Source organism: Crinia signifera, chromosome 3, assembly GCF_055691185.1.
Source record: "Crinia signifera chromosome 3, ASM5569118v1, whole genome shotgun sequence".
In the NCBI taxonomy this organism is placed as follows: Eukaryota; Metazoa; Chordata; class Amphibia; order Anura; family Myobatrachidae; genus Crinia; species Crinia signifera.
The window spans coordinates 324,847,839-324,862,468 of record NC_139219.1 but is presented as its reverse complement, the minus strand read 5'-3'; the positions used below and the strand labels follow the sequence as shown (position 1 = coordinate 324,862,468).

At 46.7% G+C, this 14,630-nt stretch overlaps 2 protein-coding genes across 2 annotated transcripts; one reads left to right on the top strand and one right to left on the bottom strand.

Annotated features, from left to right (window-relative positions):
• Window positions 1-7,443: 7,443 nt before the first annotated feature.
• PTRHD1 (peptidyl-tRNA hydrolase domain containing 1) lies at window positions 7,444-9,078 on the bottom strand. Its single transcript, XM_083178819.1, has 2 exons — window positions 8,803-9,078; window positions 7,444-8,034 (listed from the first exon to the last, which is right to left on the bottom strand). Exons 1-2 carry the CDS (start codon window positions 8,986-8,988, stop codon window positions 7,864-7,866), a joined length of 357 nt encoding a protein of 118 aa, XP_083034945.1. The 5' UTR covers window positions 8,989-9,078; the 3' UTR covers window positions 7,444-7,863.
• Window positions 9,079-9,248: 170 nt separating this feature from the next.
• CENPO (centromere protein O) lies at window positions 9,249-13,866 on the top strand. Its single transcript, XM_083178818.1, has 7 exons — window positions 9,249-9,479; window positions 10,284-10,395; window positions 10,598-10,767; window positions 11,320-11,440; window positions 11,761-12,020; window positions 12,886-13,057; window positions 13,202-13,866. The coding sequence occupies exons 2-7, from the start codon at window positions 10,365-10,367 to the stop codon at window positions 13,294-13,296; spliced, it is 849 nt and encodes a 282-aa protein (XP_083034944.1). The 5' UTR covers window positions 9,249-9,479; window positions 10,284-10,364; the 3' UTR covers window positions 13,297-13,866.
• The last annotated feature ends 764 nt before the right edge of the window (window positions 13,867-14,630 follow it).

Here is a 14,630-nt window from a genome sequence, read left to right as displayed (position 1 = left end):
CCCCTTCTAGCCAGTGGTGTAACTAAAAGTTGTGCGCCCCCGTCCAAAAAAAAGTTCAATGCCTCCACCTCTCACCGCTAACAGGACCACTGCCATCGCCAAGTCTTTTCCGGCTCTGCTGCCAGCCCGCCCTGACCAGCAGATCTACCTGTCTGCAGTCCCGATGCTCCTCCCTGATAGAATGAAAAATGTCCCTTGCAAAATGGCCGCTGCCTCACAGCAGACAGTTAAGGAAGCAAGAGGAGGCCACCGCTGCCTTCTCTACCAATTAAAAATTGTCCCTTGCAAAATGTCTGCTGCCTCACAGCAGACAGTTATTAAGGATGCAAGAGGAGGTCATCGCTGCCTCCTCCTCTTCTCAAGGCAGTTGGGTTGCCGGTGTCGACATACTGAATGGCGGCATTCTGACTGCATCCCATCAGTACCAGGTATCGCCCCCTTTTAGCAACAGTATCTTCAATATGAGGCTTACAGTATAGTAGTTGTTGCTCATTCCCACACATGTTGGCCCATTCCTCGGTACACAAGCTCATGGCTGTTGGTGGCTTTCTGGTATGTTTACCCCACAGTGGGTCCTGCTACAACAAAGGGCCTGATTCAAACCTGATAGCTGATCTGCAGATGACTAAGCGGCCATGCAAAATGGCCGCTGCCTCACAGCAGACAGTTAAGGATGCAAGAGGAGGCAAGAGAGGCACTATCACATTGGCATCCCTTGAATCCATACCCCTTTTAATGCATGCCAGTGTCCGGTTTGCTTTTGCTGCTGCACTTGAGCGTTGTGCACAATTACCCAATTTTTCATCTATGATGACCCCCAGTCCTTCTCTACAGCAGAATTCCCTATAACTCCATTTAGCCTATAAGTAGCTTGTTCATTTGTGTTCCCATAATGAATTACTTTACATCTTTCAACGTTAATCTGCATTTTCCTCCTATCCGCCCACCTTTCCAGTTTATTTAAGTCACTTTGTAGTGTTTCCACATCCTCTTCTGGGTTAATTTCCTTACTTAATTTTGTGTCGTCTGCAAATATTGCAATTTTACTTACGATGTCACTTCCAATATCATTAATGGATATAATAAACAAGGTGGGTCCCAATATTGAACCTTGCGGGACTCCACTTTGGACATTATCCCAGCTAGAATGTATGCCATTTACCACCACTCTCTGTCCCCGATTGTGCAACCAGTTTTTAATCCAATTACAAATTTTATCTCCTTACCCTAAATTACCTAGTTTTATTAATAACCTTTTATGACAGATTTCCCTATGTCCAGCCCCTTACTGACTTCCTCATAGAATAATTAAATTAGTCTGACCTGATCTATTTTTGACGGACCCATGCTGAGCCTTACTTATCACTCTCTCCTGTTCTAAGAAATTTTGGATACTATCTCTTATTATTCCTTCTATTTTCCCCACAATGGATACAAGGCTGACCGGCCTATAATTTTCAGGGTTAGTTTTGCTACTGTTCTTCCATATTGGTACTACGTTAGCTATGCGCCAGTCCCTTGGTACCATCCCCGAGTTTATTGATTCCTCGAATATCAGATATAATGATAGTTCTATGACAGAACTCAATTCTTTTAGTATCCTAGGGTGTATTCCGTCCGGGCCAGGAGATTTGTTACTATTTAGGTTCTATAATCTATTTTTGACTATTTCCTCACTCAAACATACAGTTTGGGAGCAGTCAAGAGCCGAGCATTTAATCTGTAGGAGATCTTCTGAAGATTCTTCCCTTGTAAATACCGAAGCAAAAAATTCATTGAATAATTCCGCTTTCTCTTTTCCATCTATTATCAGGGTACCCTGCTTATTTTTTAGTGGGCCAATATTTTCCTTCCTTAATCGTTTCCCGTTTATTTAACTGTAGCATTTTTTGGGATTAGATTTGCTATCTGTGACTATTTTACCTTCAGTCTATCATTTTGCCATCTTGATTGTATTTTTACGTTTCTTATTACATTATTTATATGCGGCAAATGATTTGGGTGTCCCATCTTGTTCAAATGTTTTGAACGCCCTCCTTTTTTTTTAGCTATTTCAAATTTGACTTTGCGGTTAAGCCACATAGTTTCCTTCTGACATTTGTTCTTTTATTTACCCTAGGAATAAATGTATTAGTGCCCGCCAGCAGTATTCTTTTTAAAAGTTTGCCACCGTTCAGTAGTGTCCATACCTCCATACATAATTACTTCCAGTTTATATACTTTAAGGACTCCTCAAACTTACCAAAGTTTGCGTTTCTGAAATTTAAGGACCTACTTGCTCCAATATAATTATCTTTGTTAAAATCTAAATAAAATGTGATCATATTGTGATCACTGTTCCCCAATGTCTCACTTATGGTTATGTTAGTAACAATGTCCCCATTGTTGTTTATCAAGAGATCCAGGCTATTATTATTTCTGGTTGGACTTTGAATAAATTGATACAAATATTGGTCATTTAGGGCATCCAATAAAACATTTCCCTTAGCGGTACTACTTGACCTATACTTCCAATTTATTTCTGGGTGGTTAAAGTCACCCATAATAATAATAATGTCCCCTAAGCTGGCCGCTCTTCCCACCTGTAGCAAGAGGTCTTTTTCCTCCTCCGTATTTATGTTGGGTGGTTTATAACATGTTCCTACTATAAGTTTTTTAGCCCCTTTAATATTACCTGTGATTTCTACCCATACCGATCTACTGACTCCATTGTGCTCTTGTTAATGTCTTCCCTTATGTATGGTTTAACATATAAACAAACCCCACCTCCCCTTCTACCTAATCTGTTTTTTTCTAAAGACAATGGGGCCCATTTATCAAACTATATTTGCGGCTAAATCCCCGAAAACGCATGTTTTCGGGGTTTAGCCGCAAATATTAAGTATCTCCTAAATGTATCAAAGGGGGACCGCAGCAGGGATCTCTTATCCCTGCTGCGATCCTCCCTGCAGCGCCGCCGGCTGCATCCCCCATAGGTTTCTATGGGGGATGCGAAGCTGCCTGATGTATTAACATCGGGCAGCCCAGCATCGCAGCCCTGGGCTATCGCCATTCTGATATGGCGATAGCTCATTGTAGCCTATGGCTACACTTCGCACTGCCCGAGCAGGGCATTGCGGTCAGAGAGGTCGGCGGGGGTCAGCGCATAACCGCGCATGCGCTGACCTCCCGGCATCCAGGTTAGGGCTTCGCAGGGAAGGGCTCCTATCGGAGCCCTGTCCCTGCGCCCTTAAAAATTATACATCCCCCGATATGATCGCATATTACAATGTGATCCTGGGCGGTAATATTCCGCCCAGATCGCATTGTAAAATGCGATCTTGATAAATGCGCCCCTATAACCTTCTATGTTAGCCCCCACTTATGTGATTCATCCCACCAAGTTTCAGTAATACCTGAGATCAAAATCTTCCTCCAAAACCAGAGTCTCTAGTTCCCCCATTTTACCAGTAAAACTCCTAGCATTCAGATAAAGGCATCTCAGGTCTTGTTTTTCCTTTGCCCGCGTCATGCTACCCGTTATAGTTGCAGAAGGTTCCTGAAATTATAAATCCGCATCATGGACAATATTTGTACTTGTCTGTGTCTCTCATACACTTCTCTTATACCTTGTTCCCTTTTTCCTCCTGTCCCCTTGCTTCCTCCACAATGTAGCTGTCTTCGCCCTCTATTCTACACTCATTTATTGGTTTAAGGTTTCTTACTATACTGTTCCCCAATGTCTCCCTTATGGTTATGTTAGTAACAATGTCCCCATTGTTGTTTATCAAGAGATCCAGGCTATTATTATTTCTGGTTGGACTTTGAATAAATTGATACAAATATTGGTCATTTAGGGCATCCAATAAAACATTTCCCTTAGCGGTACTACTTGACCTATACTTCCAATTTATTTCTGGGTGGTTAAAGTCACCCATAATAATAATAATGTCCCCTAAGCTGGCCGCTCTTCCCACCTGTAGCAAGAGGTCTTTTTCCTCCTCCGTATTTATGTTGGGTGGTTTATAACATGTTCCTACTATAAGTTTTTTAGCCCCTTTAATATTACCTGTGATTTCTACCCATACCGATCTACTGACTCCATTGTGCTCTTGTTAATGTCTTCCCTTATGTATGGTTTAACATATAAACAAACCCCACCTCCCCTTCTACCTAATCTGTTTTCTTCTAAAGACTATGGGGCCCATTTATCAAACTATATTTGCGGCTAAATCCCCGAAAACGCACGTTTTCGGGGTTTAGCCGCAAATATTAAGTATCTCCTAAATGTATCAAAGGGGGACCGCAGCAGGGATCTCTTATCCCTGCTGCGATCCTCCCTGCAGCGCCGCCGGCTGCATCCCCCATAGGTTTCTATGGGGGATGCGAAGCTGCCCGATGTATTAACATCGGGCAGCCCAGCATCGCAGCCCTGGGCTATCGCCATTCTGATATGGCGATAGCTCATTGTAGCCTATGGCTACACTTCGCACTGCCCGAGCAGGGCATTGCGGTCAGAGAGGTCGGCGGGGGTCAGCGCATAACCGCCAAGAACACAGCTGCGCTCTCACACAGGCGCATTTCCCCCTCCCTCCTGTGAGTAGCGCTCCTCGCACTATCTATCCAGGAGTGGGGGGGCAGCGTGCTCCCGGTCACTGTGCAGTGCACACTCAGCAGTAAGTGACCTGGAGCGCACAGCAGCAGCAGCACCATTCACCACGACGGACCTGCTCTTTCCTCTATCTGGCTCCTATACAGCAGGTGGGAGCGGAGGAGGGGTTGACGACCGGCGGCACTGCGCTAGAGGGCAGACGTTCTCTGGCTTGTAGGCTGCCGCGCATGTGCTGAAGAGGCGGCTTTCTTGTTTAAAAAAAAAAAAAAAAAAAATCGAGAATAAAAGGTGAAGGCTGGCGGCGGCTGCGAGGGCCACATGAAGAGGCCTGGCGGGCCGGATTTGGCCCGCGGGCCTTGTGTTTGACACCCCTGCTCTAGATCATGGGTCTTCAAACTGTGACCCTCCAGATGTTGTGAAACTACAAATCCCAGCATGCCTTGACACCGTTTTAACACTCCCTTATAGCAAAACTGTGTCAAGGCATGCTGGGATTTGTAGTTTCACAACATCTGGAGGGCCACAGTTTGAAGACCCATGCTCTAGATCCTTGACCTTGGCTTCCAGAGCAATCACCTGCTTGCATCTGGTATTCACCTTTGTCCCAACGATCAACACTTCGTCCCCACAACTGATCTGGTCCCCCGAGAGCTTCACATGCTTTTCCTCATAAATATTCTTTTCCATCAATAACTAAAAGAGTGTGTGTGTGTGTTGTTACTGGGTTCTCTTAGTTTATGATGGACAGAAAGAGATTAGCACATTTAAGGTGACTTTAATGTAAGAATTTGGTAGATTCCAAATTGTCCCAAAACTTTGTAGAACCGGATGTATTGTAAGATGTGATTCTCTGCACTCTCCCAACTGCTGCAATACAGTGTTTTATGGCAGCCTCCGGAACATGGACATCTGGGGGCCTACACCTGAGACCCTCTACCTGTTAAACTATAATATATCCATTTCTTTGTGGTGTCAATCATGGTGCTTGTTAGTCATTTTCTTATAAACCATCCATAGCTGATGGTTTACCGGCCATGTCTCTCAGTCTGTGGCTTCCTGCTGCCCCCATTCCCCTCCTCACATCATGTCACTGCCCCTGTCACATGCAGCCCTGTCCTCACTGACACATCACTCATCTCCTGATATACTCTGTGCTGCTGGGGATCCTGCTCCTCCCACTATATAACTCTCAGTCTGTGGCTTCCTGCTGCCTCCATTCCCCTCCTCACATCATGTCACTGCCCCTGTCACATGCAGCCCTGTCCTCACTGACACATCACTCATCTCCTGATATACTCTGTGCTGCTGGGGACCCTGCTCCTCCCACTATATCACTCTCAGGCTTCCTGCTGCCTCCATTCCCCTTCTCAAATCATGTCACTGTCCCTGTCACATGCACCCCTGTCCTCACTGACACATCCCTCATCTCCTGATATACTCTGTGCTGCTGGGGACCCTGCTCCTCCCACTATATAACTCTCAGTCTGTGGCTTCCTGCTGCCCCCATTCCCCTCCTCACATCATGTCACTGCCCCTGTCACATGCAGCCCTGTCCTCACTGACACATCCCTCATCTCCTAATATAGTCTGTGCTGCTGGGGAACCTGCTCCTCCTACTATATAACTCTCAGTCTGTGGCTTCCTGCTGCCTCCATTCCCCTTCTCAAATCATGTCACTGCCCCGGTCACATGCAGCCCTGTCCTCACTGACACATCACTCCTCTCCTGACATACTCTGTGCTGCTGGGGGGATCCTGCTCCTCCCACTGTATAACTCTCAGTCTGTGGCTTCCTGCTGCCTCCATTCCCCTCCTCACATCATGTCACTGCCCCTGTCCTCACTGACACATCACTCATCTCCTGATATACTCTGTGCTGCTGGGGACCCTGCTCCTCCCACTATATAACTCTCAGTCTGTGGCTTCCTGCTGCCTCCATTCCCCTCCTCACATCATGTCACTGCCCCTGTCACATGCAGCCCTGTCCTCACTGACACATCCCTCATCTCCTGATATACTCTGTGCTGCTGGGGATCCTGCTCCTCCCACTGTATAACTCTGTCTGTGGCTTCCTGCTGCTTCCATTCCCCTCCTCACATCATGTCACTGCCCCTGTCACATGCAGCCATGTCCTCACTGACACATCACTCATCTCCTGATAAACTCTGTGCTGCTGGGGACCCTGCTCCACCCACTATATAACTCAGTCTGTGGCTTCCTGCTGCCTCCATTCCCCTCCTCACATCATGTCACTGCCCCAGTCACATGCAGCCTTGTCCTCACTGACACATCACACATCTCCTGATATACTCTGTGCTGCTGGGGACCCTGCTCCTCCCACTATATAACTCTCAGTCTGTGGCTTCCTGCTGCCTCCATTCCCCTCCTCACATCATGTCACTGCTCCTGTCACATGCAGCCCTGTCCTCACTGACACATCACTCATCTCCTGATATACTCTGTGCTGCTGGGGACCCTGCTCCTCCCACTATATAACTCTCAGTCTGTCGCTTCCTGCAGCCTGCATTCCTCTCCTCACATCATGTCACTGCCCCTGTCTTCACTGACACATCTCCTGAGTGATGTGGAGGAGTGGTGAAATGCACAGCTATGTGTTACACACTACATCACACCCCATTTGTGTGGCAGCAGATACACAATCACAATGTCATGTCCTGCAGCGTGTGACGGCCTCCTCTCACCTCGGGATTATAGAGGCCCAGTCACTGGCAGCGCTCCGATGGAGGAAAGAGCAGATTGACTTGAACCTACGCCGGACCCTTCCTTTCACCTTCCCGTTGGCTGTCTCATATATAGAGATATTTGCATTAAAAACAGAATAGTTACTTAGTTTTTTTTTTTACATAAAAGTTTTTAATGATACATGTTGTCCTTGCTGCATTTGCCTAATGTGAGGAATAAGTGGATAAAAGGATTTCGGGGAGCAGCATTCCCCGTGTCTGTCCAGCACAGACCTGCCCACCCAGCACCAGGACGGGAGATGTGGCCTCCTGACCAGGCATGTATATGGTACCATGGGAGGCTGGTCCAGATGTCATGGGTACACAGGGCACTTCCAAGTCCAGCCTCTACCCCCTGTGCCAGGTGCATTGTGTCTGTGGGTTCCTCCTCCATTACAGTGCATAGCACACAACAGTATTGCAGTCAGATCCAGCTATTACCATTACACTGGGTAGAGCGTGTACACGATGGGGGTTACAGTGTCACCAGTCCCCTAGATGCCAATATACCGCAGTTTCCTAGGCAGAGCGGTCACTTCAGCAGCTTGAACTTCCTCAGGTAGGATTGCACCTCTTCTTTGGGGTATGGTCGGAGGGCCAGACAGGTGGCGATGTTCTCAGGCTGCTCCATCCACAGCTTGTGGTCCACGTTGGCCAGCTTTAACGTCTCGGCTAGTGTGGTTAGAGTCACCTCATCCGGTACCTGGGAGGCACAAACCCCAACATCATGGTGTCAGTATAGATTAATACATACAGCTTAGAGTTATTAGATGCACTCAGCGTGGGCCAGCCACAGCACAGTATCACAGTGGTAAGCATTGCCACCTCACAGAACTGATGGAGAGGTATACGGCAGCATGCAGCAGCAAGGGGACATTGCAGTAAAGTATATGGCAGTGGACAGTATAATGTGGTAGCAGGGGACAGTATATGGCAGTAAGGAGCAGTAAAATGAGGTATACGGCAGCAGAGGACAGTATATTATGGTATATGGCAGCAAGAAGCAGTACACAGGTATACAGCAGCACTGAACAGTACATTGCAGTATAAGGCAGCAAGGAGCTGTACACAGCAGCAGGGGACAGCATATGGCAGCAAGAAGCAATACAATAAGATATACATACACGACAGCAAGAAGCAATACACAGATATACAGCAGCAGGGGACAGTACAGTGAGGTATATGGCAGCAAGAAGCAGTACACTGGGGTATACAGCAGTAGGTGACAGTATATGGCAGCAAGAAGCAGTACACTGGTAGGTATAAAGGAGCAGGGGGACATTACAGTGAGGTATATGGCAGCAAGTAGCAGTACACAGGGGTATACGGCAGCAGGGGACAGTATATTGAGGTATATGGCAGCAAGCAGCAGTATACTGTGAGGTATACAGCAGCAGGGAGCAGTACAATGAGGTATATGGCAGCAGGTATAGTGCAGTGTAGTTCTGGTAAGGTACAGCCACCCTCTCACCTCCAGCACCACCTTGTGCATGGTGTCCAGCTCCTGCAGGTAGGCCCGGGTCTGCGGGTGCTCATAGTGAAGGTGGATGGCAGCTGTGGCCGCATGACAAGCCTGAGCCACCAGGGCTCCCAGTGGCCACCCCAGTCCGGCCTGTAGGTCCCTCCGCAGCACCACGTACTGCACGAGCGCCGCCATCTCTCCGCCAGCTGCCGGCCGGTGTCACTGTGTGACTGTCCACACAACACACAAATAAAGTTATGTGAAACTATAGGCAGGAACGTATCGGATCGCGGCCGGTGACGTCTCATAAACCCCTCCCTCACCGCCTTCTCATTGGTTGTGCGTTCCACTGCGAGCCTATCACAGCCCAGAAGCTGTGCCGCGCCGAGATAACCACTAGTCTCCTAGCAACCGCGTATATTCAGAGACTAGAGAGCAAACTGACGCTCTTTCTTCTGTCTCCATTCCCAACAGCCACCGTGTCCATGCCTATCAAGTAATACGGTCTCCGAGAAAATGGCCGCAACGCCTTTACTGTAAACCCATTGACGGAGACAGAAAACAACATTGTTTATTCCTCTAGTGACCCCCAGTACGTTACCGCCGGGCAGTGCTGCTATACGTACTTACTGGCGGTAAATACATCTATGTGTATCCGATTCCGCCGCGGCTGAGGTACAGGACAGGTATGATGGGTGACAGGGCCCAGTCTGTGGGATGTAGCCTCCACTTCTCAACCGTCTCAGTTTAATCTCTTGGTTTATTGTTTCTCCTATGGAATTAGATACTCCAGGTCTGTCCAGGTGCAGCTGTATGACTACAAGTCCCAGCAAGCTTTCCATATGTTACAGGACAACAAGTTCCAGCAAGCTCCTCTAGTATAGCCAAATGCCAGGACAATAAGTACCAGGGTGGTCTCCAAATAACAGGACTACAAGTCCCAGAATGTTCTTTAAAGGATATAGCACTACAAGTGGCAGCATGCCCCCCTCCCCCAGTTTCTCCAGCCGTTGTGAAATCACAAATTTATGGAGGCATGCTGAGACTTGTAGTTCTATAGCTGCATCAGGGTGTTCTACAATTTTTTCCTGCTTGTTAATAGGGATGGCCATCATTGCCTTTGACATCGATGGTTGCCATTGATGGCAATAGTGCAACTGGTCATCGATAGTGTCATACTATGCAAGGGATGACCATAAATGATTTTACCTATCGACGGACATCCATTTTTCTTTGACTGATTGGCCTGTGGGCCAATGAAAACACAGGGACGATGCTTCACAGTTGTCAGGGTGGAGCTATGCTCCGTATCCCAGTCCCTTGGGGGGAGAAAGAAAAATTAAACTATTTGTTCTCACCCATCGATGGCAAAACTAATCTACATTGGCCATTGAATTTTGAATCATCGATGTCCATCCCTAGTTGTTAACAGAGCTTGTATGTTCCCTTGTATATGTGATGTCTGATCTATTTCTGTATGTCTGATGCAGATCCCGCTCTTCCCCTTCCATGTGATTACAAGCCAGCACCTCCGGAGGGTGCTCTCTCTCTATCCTTAATAAGCAGCCACCATGGAACAGGTGCAAACTCTCTTCAGGGAAGGTGAGACCCTGTAACTGCTGTATTTCCCTTCCATTGCTGTTTGACACCATACTATAGAAGAAACACATGTATTATATATATATATATATATATATATATATATATATATATATATATATATATATATATATATATATATATATATATATATATATATATTCGCTGGTCTGTGGTCTCTCTAACTCTGTGTCTTACTTGGAAGGTGTCCTATCCCACCTGGAGCAGCTGGAGTTACTGTCGCATACCCTAGCGGAGAAGCAGGAGCAGCGCCGGGGGCAGGAGGACGCCCTACAGCAGAAGGAAGCCACCGTTCTCCAACTACAGAGAGAGCGAGATGAGCTTTTGGCCCTGATCAGGCTGCAGGAAGAGGAGGTGTGTGTTGTCTGACCTTCTGCTGGTTACTGGTACCGGCCGTCTCGTACGACGCATAACAGCAACTGACGGGGTTTGTGGCTGACAATATCGAGCCACACAGATTGGGCAGCCATTTTGGTGTAGTATACAATTCTGTATAATTGTCAAAATTCTGTATAATTAAGTGTCAATTAACAAAATGCAAAATGAATGAAGATAAATCTAAATCGCAACAGTATTTGGTGTGTCCACCCTTCGTCTTCAAAATATCCTACATTTTTGTAGGTACGCTTGTTCAAAGTCAGGTATTTTGTAGGATTATAGTCAGGCGTATGATTAACCGATCAGACCAAACAGGTGGTACTGAGTCATCATTTTTATATGTAGGTTGAAACAGTCATTAACTGAAACAGTAACAGCTGTGTAGCAGGCTTACAACTGGGTGAGGAACAGCCAAACTCTGGGCCTGAAGGCAAAGGGTGGTCAACCCAAATGTTCAGATTTCTCTTCTATTCATTCACTTTGCATTCTGTTCTCAGAGGCCATGATGGAATGTGCTTGTGTCTTCAGCTCCAGGTACTAACCGCAGAGAAGAGTGGTGTCTCAGGTGCAGGGCAGAGCACACAGGAAGTGTTGCAGGAGATGCGGATGGATGAATTGCGGAGCATTATGGAGGCGCTTTGGTTCACAGGTACATAGCATGTGCCGAACGGGTTTTGCGACATCGCTTTTAGACTCCCCTTAGCTGCAGCATGATTGACCTTCTGTGGCCTTTAGGAGGTGGTGACTGACAGGTCCAGGGTCTGCTTTGTCGGACACCTAGACTTCCTGGACCCGGCTGCCTGGATCCTGCTGCCTGCCTGAGTAAGCTTTGGGATTTGAGTAAGCTATGTAATTAGGATCTCGCAGTCTGCTAGTAATGACAACGTTACAGTCTTCAGAGTTGGTTACATATGGCCCACACCTCCCATCATGGAGATAATCCCCATATAATGCTTATACTGTTTTCAGGGATCAGCGGGAAGATGACGGACAAGGGGGTATGCTTCTGCATCAGCACTGCCTTTGAGGGCACTTACCTGGACACGTACTATCTGCAAGTGGATAACCTGAACAATCCACAGATCAGGCGCCACTCCATCCCAGCGTTCATCCCCCTGGCGGACATCGCCAAGACGCACCTACAGTCGGACCTCAAGAAATTCCTCTCTGTCCTGTTTGATCACTTAAATGGCTACGAGGGGAGAAAATACCAGGCGGAGCAGCTGCAGGTAATGACGGGCTGCGGTAATCTGATCAGAGTTATACAATGTTAGCCTCCTACAACCGATCCTATATTTATCACCTCACCAGCGCATCATGCATCATTTATAACATTCACCCTACACACTGGACGATACTCACTCAATATCGTCCATATGATTACCGATAAATCACCCAGTGTATACCCAGCGTAAGGGAAATTGCAGTGATAATGGGGGGGGGGGGGGTACGCAAGCTAAAAGAACTCTGTGGGTACGCAAGCTAAAAGAAGCACAGTTGTGCTGTTGTAATCGGCGCTTCCACGTCGTTCAGCCTGCACATCGCTGACGTCAGATCTACACTATGTAGGCAAAAGTGATTGGATACAACAGAAAATAGATTTTTAGATACAACAGAAAATAGATAAAAGGAGAGTTTATTGACATCAGTACTTTGTAGGTCCGCTACGTGCAGAGATTACTGGCAAACTGTTCACAAGGTCCTGGTCAACAGCTGGCACTATGTTTTGTCACTCCGCCTTAAGTACAGTGACACTGAAAAAGGTAGAGTCAGCCTAGAATGCGCCCGTTACCGCATTTCTGTCCCAGAGGTTCTCAGCGGGGTTAAGATCTGAACTCCAGCAGGAGCACAATATTGTGCGGGGTCTGTCCAATCGGTGATCGTCCAATAAGTTATCATCCAATCACTATTGTCAACATAGTGTCATTGAATTTCCCCCCTAATTTTATTTCATGACTGGAAAATGTAAACAGCCGGTTGGGTGAATTGTTATCCACCTTTTAGGAATATTGTAATCTGTGCCGGTATCTCCATATATACCGTGTAGAGTGTGTGATAAGTGATACGAGGTTACATGTTCTCTCTGTAAATCAGGAGGCCCCGGCAACATACATCTCTGGGACCCTGCAGAGAAATTCTCTGTATACGTTGCTGTCCTTCGACTACTATGCCAAGGTGGACGGAGGGATGCGCTGCTTTGCCGCAGAATTAATGTACGGTGACGTTACTCGTATTCTGCCAACAGAGGCACAGATCAAATGCTCAGGTAACGCGGCCACCAACCAGCGGGTGTACACCCTCATGTACAGACTTATGAGCAGTTTTATGGAACATGTACAAAGATGGACGTTCTGTGCGACGTCATCACCGCCACTAGGGATAATTATAATGCTTTGTTTCTGCTTTTCAGATAATAGCGCCTCTCGTGAAGAGACAGTGGCGGCTCACTCAGTCCTGTTCTGCAGCCAACCTCTTCACAGAGCGGCAGAGTCACTGGGGTCATAGGGCAGGATGCTTGAACTATGGAAATCCCTTCCTGATTCTTCAGGAGCCGCTACGTGTGGACATGACGGACAGATCACCTTGTTGCAAGGCTTTCTCTGTCCCTTCCAGACTCTTGTGCTTAGCTGATAAGAGACAAATAGTTATTTGTTATTTGACGAGTACAAGATCACCGGTCTGAGCTCTGTCAGCCAAAAGTTATAGTACAGTATATAATATCCATTGCTGTGACATTGCAGGGAGCGCCCTCTTGTGGCTGCATTTGAAACCAATGTTACATTACCGGTTGTGATGAGACTTTTCATATACAGTATGTCATGGAAGACCTGAGGGAGATGTATCTTAGCATAGCTGTAGAGTTAAGCTGGATACACACTGGGCAATATATTGTTAGCGATATGGACAATATTGTTAATGAGATATAGTGCAAATCGCTCCTTGTGTAGTTACTATATCATTAACACGTGTACAGGTAACCGTATCGCCAGGGCCAGGAATCGCTAAATGCGCACCCACCGTTAGAGGCGATTTTTACATTTGCAATTTATGTCTAAAATAAAACTTACTACTACATCCAGTTTGTTCATTTCCTTTTACACCTGTGATCTAGGAATAATTTTGTTCTTTAGGTTCTTCCGCCTCTCAAATGAAACCTAAAATAAAGATTTAAGGGCTGGTTCTGAGTTTAGAGTAAAGCATTAAGAGCAAGTAACTATACCTGGGCAATACCATGCTGCACTGCAGATGGGGCAGATGTAACGTGCAAAGAGATAGAAATGTGGGAGAGGCCTCTCCAAACTAAAATCTAATTTCCTGCGTAAGAATAAATCTGACCAGCATGTGTGGGATACATGCAAAAGCAGCCAGTATTTACCCTGCATGCAAACATTCGTGTACAGGCAATTCTCATCCATTCCATCAGCCACCTTAGACTGTAGGGCCTGATTCAGTACAGCAGTCCTTTGCTGCTTAGCGAGCAGCTTACCTCCACCCAGCTGAATGCCTGCCCTGCATGGGTTAAACTTCTATGTGTCAACATTTTGTCAGTCCGCCTAGATCCTGTAGACTTTTCCGTCCACACCCAAGACGAACAGACGGGCTGATAGCACTGCAGATGGTGGGATTGCTGAGCGCTGAAGGTTCCGGATATTCCAACCAGAGAATTGTCAGTGTTATCTGCCTGACTTGGGCAGCAGATACGGGGTAGCAGTATAGAGGTAATATTATACATTATGTGTAAAGCACCATCATATTCTGCAGTTCCAAAATGGGGACAGTTGGAAAGTGTGACTAATTCTGTTTAGGATTTACAGTCCAGCCCCACTGACTTCACATTA